Source organism: Hylaeus volcanicus, chromosome 4 (genome assembly GCF_026283585.1).
Source record: "Hylaeus volcanicus isolate JK05 chromosome 4, UHH_iyHylVolc1.0_haploid, whole genome shotgun sequence".
NCBI lineage: Eukaryota > Metazoa > Arthropoda > Insecta > Hymenoptera > Colletidae > Hylaeus > Hylaeus volcanicus.
In genome coordinates this window covers 23358016-23369855 of record NC_071979.1, presented here as the reverse complement: position 1 = coordinate 23369855, position 11840 = coordinate 23358016, and the positions used below count along the sequence as shown (strand labels likewise).

The window sequence follows — 11840 nt, the reverse complement described above, 5'->3', positions numbered from 1 at the left end:
TACTATATAGTACTATCGAATCATGAATGTGAAAAAGATAAAGTTGTGGTAATCATACGTAGCAAATGGTGCATGCAAAATGCCACCGCTCACTGAGCTGCTCAGTGAGCGGGCTTAAGCATCGGTGGCGCTGTAGCTTGTAGTGAAAATAGCTTCTACTGATTCTATTAGATGATGCCACTAACCAAAGGGTCGATAATTACTGGTAACTATTAAAACAATATATTGGAGTAATATATTGTAGTGTTATACAGTCAAGATTGTATTAATTATGCATTTATTGAAAAATAAAGAATAATTGAAACAGAGATGGGGAAAAGCCTAGACTTCGAATAAATCTGAAGTTTGCCGATATGTTTGTCTGTTTTCCTTCTTTGGAAAATGTTTTAAAGAGAAAAGGAGATAGACATATCGGCAACGTGTCGCATAGACAGCGTAGAGAATAAATTGTAATCCTCCAAAATCAAAACTCGTGGCTCTCTGTTTCTTATGGTAGACACCTAAGCTCTCCCCACAACTCTTAGACACGGAGCGTAATCTACCGTTGAAAATAGGAAACTATTCCTCTACAAACTTTGACGTTTTCCCGTCGATGACGCCACTGGTACTAGAACCCACTCACTGAGCGTCTTAGTGAGCGGTGGCCACTCTGTCTTTTACCCATTATATCATGTACACCATATAATTTATATGTACAATCGGCGATATACAGATGATCGCAGTCGTGCGTGGTATCTGTAGCGGCGTACGTCGGCCGGTTTCTAATTCACTGAGGATTTCCTTGAACCTTGTAAGGTTATCGATTTGTTGTTGTAATTAAGATCGTGATGTACCTTTCGCGGAATTGTTCAAATGTCTTTTATAATTTAATAATCCAAACGTACTTTAAGTGGAACTTTTTGCCTCTATTACATTTCAACTACCGGCTAGTTCACGATCGATTTATGATTATCAGATTAAACATAGATTCAATTAACTTATTTATTTAATGTATTCAATTACTGATGTATTTGTATCTTAAACAAAGAAATTTATGTGCATTCATATTTATTAAGTAAACGTAAGAGAAGGAAAACAAATTGTATATAGAATTTTTAATATAAATTTATCCAAGAATTAAAACCTATTTACGCGATTAATGCATCCTGCAAGGAACAACATGTTTCTCGTATGTGTAACCGTAGGTCTTGTATTGTTGGCCTCTAAATACCGCAATAATGTACTCCAAAGCGTTAAAAACATTTGTCAAACTATAAAGAATAAAAGTTATAAAAAAAATAACGACAAGAAAAAAGATCTCAAAATTACGTTAGACAAAATTATTTTGGCCGATACTCCAGAAAAATGTGATTACGCCGTTCAGCATATTCGCTGGTAAGTTGTGTCTTGATACTACTATCTGTTAAATTTCTTATGTTTATAGAATACACGATGATGCTATGTTTACATTTTTTCTGTGTCGTATGTCTATCTATGGACATTTGAATCGTAAGTCGTGTTTACACTTTTTTCATTCAGGTAGTGCTTACTATACTATTTGTACAAAATATCTTTTACTTAAGAACTTGTTATATCACAAATATCAATATAAATATTATATAATAATAAATAATTCAAGTTCAGATTTTTGATATTATGAATAAGAGAATGAACATGAATTGTTTATTTACACAACTGTAAGTAAATACTTTTTATGTTAAAGCAATTTATCTAACAATATACTGGGCTTTGACTGTGAATGGGTTAACGAAGGACCTGTTTCTTTAGTCCAGCTGGCTACAATTAATGGAGTATGCGGTCTGTTTCGAATTAGTAAAATTGGATATGTTCCTCACAAATTAAAAGTATAATGCTTTTAATATAATTACAATAGACATAATATATGAAATATTCTGGAAACCTGAATCAAATTTTTTTTAGGAACTGTTAGCTAGTAAACATATTCTGAAAGTTGGAGTTGCTTCTTACGAAGATGGTCAAAAGATAGTAGCGGATTATGGATGTAGAGTTTGTGGTACGCTTGATTTAAGGACATTGGCAGAACGTGCAAATTTGCCAAGTCCGAAAAGTTTAGCTGCATTGAGTTTACATTACTTAAATTTGGAAATGGATAAATTAGTAGAAGTAAGGTGTGGCAATTGGAACGCTGGCACTCTTACTGACGAACAAGTAGCATATGCTGCTTGTGATGCAATCGCATCTGTTCTTATTTATGACCAGGTAAAAAGAAATATAACATTTTCATAATAATAGACAGTTTCAATAGGAATTATGTTAAATATCAATTAAACTATTCCATATTTTTCAGATTGTGCAAAGGATAAAAGAAAAGTATTCTTTATGGGAGAACTTGGTAAATTATATAAAAAGTATATGTAATCAAAACTTGAATATGCAATTTCATTGTTTACCTAGCGGTGTAATCGATACAAGGTAATAAGATATTCTCCATATTAAAAGTTGTCTTAATTTATAGAAAGTCATTTATAAATTATTTGTTTAAGGTTCAAGGCTCAACAGACCCACACAACTGCAAATCACAAAAACACTAAAATCCATAATCTTGACAAGTGTTTACGAGATTTGAAGAAAAATAATAATACTGTATGTAAAATCAATATACCTATAAGAAATAAACCATTGTATCATAATTGCTATTTACAAGCACCGGATGGAGACATATTGTGTACATGTGATCGTAAAAAAGCCGAATGGTATATTACCAAAGGATTAGGAGAAATGATCGAGATGGAACCATTTACCGTGAGATTAAAATTTGAACCTTCTGGCCGTGCTCTAGGAGAGGTTGGTCAATATTATACACAAGTTAAAGTCAATCAATGCGTAGTGTGTGGAACTTCAGAGAAATTTATTAGGAAAAACGTTGTGCCCAGGGAGTATCGTAAATACTTTCCGTGTGAGTTATAAAACTGAAACATAGTTCGACATATCTCAAAGCACGTAAAATTATTTAAAAAACTTTCAATTATTTTTCAGTGGTGATGAAAGCACATCAGTCGCACGATGTATTATTATTATGTCCATCGTGTCACGAAATAAGCAATTATCACGATTTGCAGCTCAGAAAAAAGTTAGCAGATACGTGTGATGCGCCTCTAGCTGGTCCACTAACACATATACGCAATAAATATGTAAATAATTGGTGGAAATTACATTCAGCTGTTAAGGCATTAAAAGAAAGAACAACATTACCCGACGTACGTCGTAAAGAATTAGAACATTATATTTTAGAATGTACAGGTCAACAACAAATTACACCGGTTTTCTTAGATATGTTGAGTAAAGAATTAATAAAAAATGCTACACTTTCGGTACCTAATACAGACAAAACTAAATGCCAACCTCATGGTTTGAAGGTATGCAGTAGTAAACAAAGAGTAAATATTTTATAAAACACTGAAAAATTTACTTACATATTCTTTATTTAGGTGGTTCAATATTTTCAAAGAAGGGAAGGTGGGTTGGTAGAATTGGAGCGTATATGGAGAGAACACTTCCTATTGAACATGAAACCAAAATTTTTACCAAATCTGTGGTCTGTTCGTCATAATCAGGAAAGGTTATCCATTCGTCAAACACAGAATAGAATTAAGCCAGAAGATGCGAAAGTAGCTGGTCTAGCAAATAATGAATTTTAAGTATTCTATATCTGGAAGGACTCGTATAAGAGCGAGAACTTCAATTGAAAGACTGTCACATGAACCTATATGTCTCTTAAAAATATTTATTTATATAAACATATATATATATATGTATATGTATATATATATATATATATATATACACACACAAGATTCAATGTTTTCTTATTCTCTACCTTTTACGATCGATCAAAATTATACAATACAAAGACCCATATGCTATTCAAATAAGATATCTGTTTTAGTTTGATATTTTAACCAATAACAAAGTACGTTTGCAATTTTGATTATTTATACATTTCATTTTATTTACTTATGTTTAAAATATAGATTGCTAAATGTGTACATACAGTCTTTAAAGATGTAATAATTAAATTTAGACTACAGAAACATTCGCTAGAGTTGTCTAGCGTTATCTTCTTGTGTAGAACTTGCTTTTGGAGGAACGGTTTGATTTTTTAGTTCTTCATCGATACGTTCTTTAGCACGCACTACTTTCGATTGAATATAAAAGGAACCGCCTTTAGATCTGTCGTTGACTTCCATGAGATACTTATAGTTGCGCTCTATAGCTTCTGTTTGATCCAATCGTTCAACATTTAGGATACGTAAAGCTTCCTCTAAAGAAATTCCAGTTTTACAATTAGCGGCTACATGTTGAGCACCTCTCGTTCCTCCACCTGCTCTGCGTGCAGCCTCTTGACTTGCTGCTATTTCTTGTCGCAATGCCCGTGCAAACGCTTTGCCGACGACTCTCGTGCCCAATATAACTATTTGTATCAAGTATTTCGCCATAACCTCTTCTTTCAGGTTGGAAACGATTGTCAAATATATTTTTAATGTAATCCTTTATCTACAAATTTTACATTTAAAATGTGCATTATTCTCACAAAATTCGTTTTTCAACATTTTCAAACGATGACACTACTGACCTCGAAACTTCACAAAATCCTCTTCGTACAACGTGTTATTCGTGTTTGGAGCATTTCCGGACGTATACATATATACACTCATGAAGCATCTATAAACCGGGTTTTCAGTATGTAAGAGATTTTTTGTTCGTAATAAAACATTTCAAAAACTATTACGATACGATATGAGTTTATTTTTAGTGGAAATTCAAGTTTTTTAAATTAAAACAAACATAATCTTGAATTTGTAAAGATAATTACGTATAGTAAGTGGTCATTTAGATTGGTGACGAAATTTTGTTCGAATAAACGTAATAGCATTTATTAATATCCAATTGTAAGTAATAGTTCGCTTCTTATCTATATTCCAAATTTAATTTACGTTGATTCACTTGCTGAGACTTTCTACATATATATATATATATATATATTCAAATAGGATGTGCTAGGTTAGAATTGAATAAACAAAAATGCCAATTAACTATTTTCCCACATATCCTTCCACGTGTTGGTATAGTATGATTACAGGAACACCAATTGAATCATAGTAATTCTTAATTTTATTAATAAATAACTTTATATTTACACTTTGTTGGTCAATTTTAATATGAAGTGAAATAGAATCTGTCTCTTCCAAATTTTTTCCAAAATGCAATAGAAACATTTGTTATTCTATTAATGCACTTCGAATATCAAACACATGTTCAGTCAGGTATTTGTAGACTATCAAAGTACTCCAATGCCTTGTTTGCACAAGGCATTACTAGGTTGTATACCGGGTGAATTATATTCACTAAATTTGTGGTACGAGGGCCGATGACCACAGACCATGGAGAATTTTGTGCAACAGATAATCCACTAAGCGCGTAACATGTGTGATACAAATCTGGATAGCTAAAACAACAAAATTTGTATTTTTGTTTTACTGTATGGTATAATAGCAGGATTCATACCAATCAGGTCTATCCAAAAAGCCACCATGAGGATGTTGACAGCAAATTAGTAAATATTCTTGTAAAGCCTCTTGATCAAACAACCAATACTTAGAATTAAACTCCTTCCCTTGTAATCTTAAAGTTCCATTAATTAATGGAAAAGCTCCACATTGCCAAAATGAATAGCAACTATCTACAAGTTTGTTAGGGCGTCCTTGAAATCCACCTTCTAAACGCATTTGTCTATTTACTATCCACCTCTGAAAATAGATAGAAATAGAAACATAGTAACAGACTTTAAAAAAAAAAAAAATGGAATATTTTGAGCTTTATCATGTTGGTAACTCTATGCATTCTGTTTCTTCATGCAAATGAATATAAAATATAAAAATGAAAACAGTATTTGTACCAGCAGTGATTTTGAGTGACAATAATTATATTTTTCGAGAAGTATAAGTGCCGCTACTCCGCAAAACGAATATCCCCCGTGAGCTTCCATGCCAGGACAACCACCAAAACCACCCTCCCATGTCTGGCATTCAGCTACCCAATTTGCAGTTCCTTTGAACATTTCAGGAGTATATACATTTGTTAGCTTTGCTACAGCAACTGCACAGTATACTCCTCTTATGTCCACCTCTCCATCGGCATGCAAACTAAAAGAACCATCCTCCTGCCGTAAGGATGATAAAAAGCGTTTCAGTCTTTCTCTAGAATTAATGTAGATGTAATTATTTTTAAATTCGGTGTCAATAATTATCAATATTCTACTTATGGAATTTGTATGTACCTGTTAATTACTTGATACGCTTGATAAGTACCAATGGTACACAGTGCATTCACAGCTGCATAAGTACTAGCTAAATGAGGATATTGTCCTGGACCTCCTCCGAATCCTCCTTCAGGTGACTGACATTTGGCCAAAAAAGTAGCAATTTTAGAATAATCGTCGTCGTCCAAACGTTCTCCTAATATTTCGAGGGAATGTAAAATCCAATAACATAACCATGATCTGCTGCAATCTAAATGCTAATTAACATAATGAAAGAAACAGTAGTAAAAATTTCAGTTTAATAGAAACAATGATTAATAACGGTCGTTTAAAAATACTTACATCGTAAGGTTGGCTGAGATGGGTCAATGATCTTTTTAATAATTCTATATGTTTTTGTCTCATCAAAATGGGTTTCTTATTTAACTTGTACAAGTCAAGTACGAAATTTTCCACACGATTCTGCAATTAAAATGATAACGCACTCTAGTAAACAACAAAGTAAAAACATAAGGAGTAGTTACTTTTATTAACACGAAAAACACACCTGTGCGAACGATGTTGCAGTATCTACACCTTCATCGTTTTGCCTTTGTTCCAGTACTTCGGCATAATTTCTAACGTGAACTTCATCGAGTTCATCAAACATTAAATCCGACATATTCTATGGAACACACGAATACGTTGTATTAACACTTGCGATTAAAAGAAATAAATGATGCATTAGAATTGGACAAGAAAGCGAACAAGAAATTGATTCAGGTTCAGGTGGGTTCAAGTATTACAATAACTAACAATAACTATATCAAGAGTAGATATCCCATTGGATTTTACTGTAGACCTCCGACAGCGTCGTATGGGGACAGGACTTAGAACTAAATAGAAATAGGGGGTTCAGGATCGCTAGGGGCGTATTTTTTCAGTTGCGTTCACTTATGTAACACATTTATTTCGTCTATGAATTTATTTATAAGCTGTTGTTCGCAGTTGTTCGCTGTCGTCAGCTGTTGTATCAGAAGATATAATTCAATTTAACGTTAATGGTAATAAAATTGCAAATATCGTGCATTAGTAATAATGTATATTACGACAGATGATTCTTTCGTGCCAAAATCTTTCATCCTCGATACGTTTTACGGCGAATACACTTGTTTCTGTTGGAACGATGACAAGCTTTCGATATTTCCATACACGGCTGACAGTCCTGTGTCCATTGACGTTTTGACAGCTCCTGCTCCGATAAAAAATATTCAATGTTTCGAGGGTCGAATTTTTGTAATTTGCATTCCACAAGGAATATACAAGCTTTCGAGAGAGCGAGAGTTTGCTGTTTTAAGTAAGAGTGCGATTGGAATGGGCACTGTTTTTTACGAAGTATTGACAATAAGGAATAAGTATCTTTATTTAGATAATAAGCAACTGATGACGAGTAAATTGTTGCTTCAACTTTCTTTGGAGGAAAGTAATTTAACGAACTTGTGCATTTATCCAATGAATTCAAAGAGTGCTACAGAACAGTTTATAAGGGCTATAACAAATAAGGATTCTATCGTAGAAAATTTATGTGTTATTGCAGTTGGGAAAAGAGTTTTAATACTAGCAAACGAGAGTGTACAAATAATATATGATAGCATTTATTCTATTAGAGATATTGTACCTGTATATAGAAATTCTAAGATCGATGGATTGCTGCTTATCACTGCTACAGATGTTGTTATTGTAATACATTCAAAAAATGATACGCTTACTTTTGAAAAAATTTCTTTACAAACAAATGTACAAGCTATTTGCGCTAGTTTTAGTCTATTAACAGAAGATACCTTGTTACTTCTCTATTCGGATGAATATAAATTATATTGTGGGAAAAAACTATTGTTAACAGATAATATCCTAAGGATAAAAATTCAAGATCAAAATTTTGCTTGTCTGCAATATTATGATTTCGAAACAATATTAGGGCTAACGTTGGACAAACAACTAGTAGCGTTTTCTACGGATGTAGTGGAAAAGACATTATCAGTAGAAAATGATACTTTTATTGACCTTAATGCAGACATGTTGAAAAATACCGATCTTGTAATGGACAAGATTTATAAAGGAACTCAAACATTACATAGATTGAACGAAGAATTAATAAGGGAAGAAGATAAGCTCAGAAGAATAAATTTATATGCTCATAAACATAAAGTTAGATTTTGTCCGAAATTTACGATACATAGAATAGCTAATAAATCGTTTCTGTCTGCAAATTTTGACAATATACTACCAAAGAACAGCTGGATTATTCTTAAATTGACATTCGAATGTCAGAATATATATTGTATGAAAAAAGTAGTAGATCAGGAAACTATAGTTGATATACATATACCAGAAGGTAAATCGGTAAATGTCATGCAGGTTGCAATTGATTTAATTACTTTGAAAGATGAAGGATACTCTTGGTGTCTTATAAAGAATTATGTAACTCAACCTGTCCCTGAAAAGAATAAGAGAAAAACAAGATCTGAGAAAACAAATTTTATAAATTCTAAAATTGCTGCAATTCAAAACTTAATTAAAGAGGGGAACATCGATATGAGAAAACTATCTGAAATTAAAAAAACTGTGAGAAAGCAATTTGGCGAATAATAACATTTAACTGTAAAAAAAACTTCCATAAATAAACATAGTCAGGTTTTATTAAAAACGAATTTTACTTCTGTTAAATACATTCTTATAAAATTTTGTACTATATTTTATATCATTTTCTATTATTTAATTACATGTACAGTTGTAAATTAAAATAATTTAAACAAAATGAATGTCAGTTTAGTTGACGCGAATCCTTGGAAGGACCTTTCCTTCCATGCATCGATCGATCGATATCTCCATATATTTTATAATCTTTCAGAACCGGGTACTTCGACGATGCTACCTATGCTGCAACTGGAGCTTTTCTTCGCTTGCTTTTGTTGATTTCTCGAGCTGCTAGGTGTTCTGGTGCCACCCAATCGACTCTGAAATGCTTCCAAGGACTTAGGGGTTTTCTTCGATCCTCCACGTTCGATGCTTCTGGCATTGCTATCGCGTCCCCAGAGCTTTGCGAAACAGACTCGGAAATTTTCAGAGAAAACACCATAGAGTAAAGGATTGACTACGGTATTCAATTGTGCGACGATCAGAGTCCAAACGAAATGATGCGACCTCAAGAAAAAATTCGTGTCCTCGGTAGGCCTTCTACCGTCAACGTAAATTAAGAGCATCACCGTGGTAATCGGAAGCCACATCACGAGGACGGCCACTACGTTTAACAGTAAGATTCGTACGACTCGAAGATGCTTGTGCAGTCGTATCTCTTCATGTTGAGAAAGACTACCCGTACGTCCTTGGCGACCCGTGGCCGACACTGCTGACAACTTCCTTCCTGCCCAGGGTAGCAACGTTCCTACCACCGATAGCTCCGAGTCTCTTCTACCTGTTGCGTTGCTCTCCAACCCCTGGATATATTTATCGCATTCGTTTAGAAATAGATGACCGTGATACATGGACGCTTAACTCTTCGCGCTATAATTCTTTTCTTATTTTGTTCTTGTCGTAGGTGACTTTGTGATGCAAAGGGTTAATTATACGATATAGTACATTGTAAATTAGTACGAATGATTTAAAACGTATGTATATTCGGATAATATTAATTACTTGTGCAACGCACGGAACAGCCCATCTGCTCCGCGAGTCCAGTATCTTCTGAAAGATTCGTTGGTAATGATAGACCAGAAGAGCCATAGGTAGAAGACAAGCGAGGACGATGATCGGTACCGTGAAACATAACGAGACGTTCACGATCTTGCTTCGCGGGAAGACCAGAGTGCAGATCGACAACTCATCCGTGATATCCTATTAATTAATCAAATGTTAATTGGTACTCGACTAAAGTATATCGATTATTGATTCTTTGTGTTACACATCTAAAGTGACACCAAGTACCATCCTCGTTATTGATTTCTTTTTAATGCAATAGAAGGATACCTTCGGCTGAAACCAAAATACGACCGGTAGAAAAACGAAAGCCGCTATGATCCACGTGACGAGACTACCTGCTAGTACTCGGGGCCTCGTTAAGGCACTTCTGTAGGGAGCTATCGCTAAACATCGATGTCTGTCCATTGATATAAACGTTAATGTCCATAGAAGCACGAAGCCGCAGACGAACTATAAGAATTAAGAGCAACCAGGTAAATGTACATGCGGATGTCTTTTAAAGATGAAAATATGTTATGTGTTTATACACGTTGAAGTTTAAATTTGTGTTAAATTCGTATGTTGCGGCACACGAGGAAGTATCGAGCTTGGAACGTATCGAAAGAAGCACCTCGTATGTAGACCACCCGTGGCGGGTGATTACGGCCTTGATCCGTAAAGGATAAAGGTTTATCGAATGACAACAACTTGTACTATTATCGTGTACACGCGATGTTTTGCTCTCGCTCCAATTAAAGCGATCATATTTTGTTAAATATCGCTTCGATAATAGGTGCGGATCCATACGAATTTTTAAAAGATGAAAGTAATAGAACTTAGATCCATGCTTATTATATCGTAAATATGCTTGAAATGACTATTTGCACAGGCCTCGACGAAAGTATTAGGTTGTCCTAAAAGTTTCTTTCGTTAGTTGCATTCAATTATTTTGCGTGGCAGTGTTTATATAAATAGACAATCTAATTCCTTAGACATTGATGCTATAACAGTAATGAAGCGAAATGAATTGTACACAACTTTGTAATGTAACATAAAGCATAAAATATTGTGTATGTATTAATTATTGATAAAAGGAAAGAAACTTTTTGGACAACCTAATATTAAACGAATACTTAGAAAATATGAATGAAAGTATCTCTCGGAAAGTAACATACATGGAAATTGAAATATAAAGGATTTTACCTGGGAATAGGGTAGCAATCTGCAGATTACTTCTCCGAGTCGCCAAGATTGCGTCAATCTAGTGTAAGCGATTGCTGGTACACCAATGGTAAATAGGAGATCGGCGGCGGCCAAGTTCACCAAGCACAAGTTCGTGGGCGTTCTCATTTCCTTGTACCTGAGCACACAGCCGGCTATTCCCATGTTGGCACCAACCGCTAAAACGAAGCTAATGGCCAGTATCACCACCTGCGGACAAACGATTCCTTTCTATAACTTGGAAGGATCGCGGCATCGTCGTACCGTGTTGCAGTGCAAGCTCATTCCAAGAACGAAAACTAGGACGCACCGCAGCATTGTTCGCTTCTCTAATTAGACACAAGTTTTCGAGCGATGCCTCTGCTAATTAATAGCTTCGCACACGGCGACGGTTTACGAGTGTGACACGATAAAACAACAATCGCCGATGTAACTAATTGCGAATCTATATGTTTAAGAGAGCGAGGAAAATTTCCACGAGCTCGTGCCTTAAAGTAGACGAGTTCAGGTTCGTTTCAAAGATCACCTGACTTGAAATAGTATTTTTTCGAGTTTCCAAGTCTGAATTAAGTCTCAAGAACTAATCAAAATTGGAAAACTTTTTTCACGTCGACTCACCTCG

At 34.5% G+C, this 11840-nt stretch overlaps 5 protein-coding genes across 6 annotated transcripts in view; 2 read left to right on the top strand and 3 right to left on the bottom strand.

Moving 5' to 3' along the window:
* Positions 1-706: 706 nt before the first annotated feature.
* On the top strand, positions 707-3730 carry LOC128875433 (exonuclease 3'-5' domain-containing protein 2). The gene is made up of 7 exons (XM_054121013.1): positions 707-1374; positions 1703-1844; positions 1921-2220; positions 2309-2433; positions 2505-2917; positions 2998-3377; positions 3450-3730. The coding sequence occupies exons 1-7, from the start codon at positions 1139-1141 to the stop codon at positions 3657-3659; spliced, it is 1806 nt and encodes a 601-aa protein (XP_053976988.1). The 5' UTR covers positions 707-1138; the 3' UTR covers positions 3660-3730.
* Positions 3731-3943: 213 nt separating this feature from the next.
* Positions 3944-4808, bottom strand: LOC128875439 (mitochondrial import inner membrane translocase subunit Tim16). The gene is made up of 2 exons (XM_054121020.1): positions 4595-4808; positions 3944-4515 (listed from the first exon to the last, which is right to left on the bottom strand). Exon 2 carries the CDS (start codon positions 4455-4457, stop codon positions 4059-4061), a length of 399 nt encoding a protein of 132 aa, XP_053976995.1. The 5' UTR covers positions 4458-4515; positions 4595-4808; the 3' UTR covers positions 3944-4058.
* A 302-nt stretch (positions 4809-5110) lies between these two features.
* Positions 5111-7204, bottom strand: LOC128875438 (protein farnesyltransferase subunit beta-like). 2 transcript variants are annotated; one of them, XM_054121019.1, is made up of 7 exons: positions 7076-7204; positions 6828-6944; positions 6623-6742; positions 6299-6537; positions 5918-6218; positions 5527-5768; positions 5111-5467 (listed from the first exon to the last, which is right to left on the bottom strand). In XM_054121019.1, exons 2-7 carry the CDS (start codon positions 6939-6941, stop codon positions 5278-5280), a joined length of 1206 nt encoding a protein of 401 aa, XP_053976994.1. In that variant the 5' UTR covers positions 6942-6944; positions 7076-7204; the 3' UTR covers positions 5111-5277. The 2 variants fall into 2 exon arrangements, with proteins under 2 accessions (XP_053976994.1, XP_053976993.1); XM_054121018.1 differs by lacking the exon at positions 7076-7204 and having other exon boundaries at positions 6828-7048.
* A 50-nt stretch (positions 7205-7254) lies between these two features.
* LOC128875435 (uncharacterized) lies at positions 7255-8914 on the top strand. The gene has a single exon (XM_054121014.1). The coding sequence runs from the start codon at positions 7358-7360 to the stop codon at positions 8906-8908; it is 1551 nt and encodes a 516-aa protein (XP_053976989.1). The 5' UTR covers positions 7255-7357; the 3' UTR covers positions 8909-8914.
* Positions 8915-8954: 40 nt separating this feature from the next.
* Positions 8955-11840, bottom strand: part of LOC128875437 (neuropeptide Y receptor type 2-like) — a 5557-nt gene continuing 2671 nt past the window's right edge. Inside the window, exons 4-7 of the mRNA XM_054121016.1 lie at positions 11201-11428; positions 10286-10468; positions 9956-10153; positions 8955-9756 (exon numbers count right to left, since the gene is read on the bottom strand). Of these exons, the coding sequence (XP_053976991.1) occupies positions 9157-9756; positions 9956-10153; positions 10286-10468; positions 11201-11428 (1209 nt within the window). The 3' untranslated portion in view covers positions 8955-9156. The remainder of the gene's footprint in view (positions 9757-9955; positions 10154-10285; positions 10469-11200; positions 11429-11840) is intronic.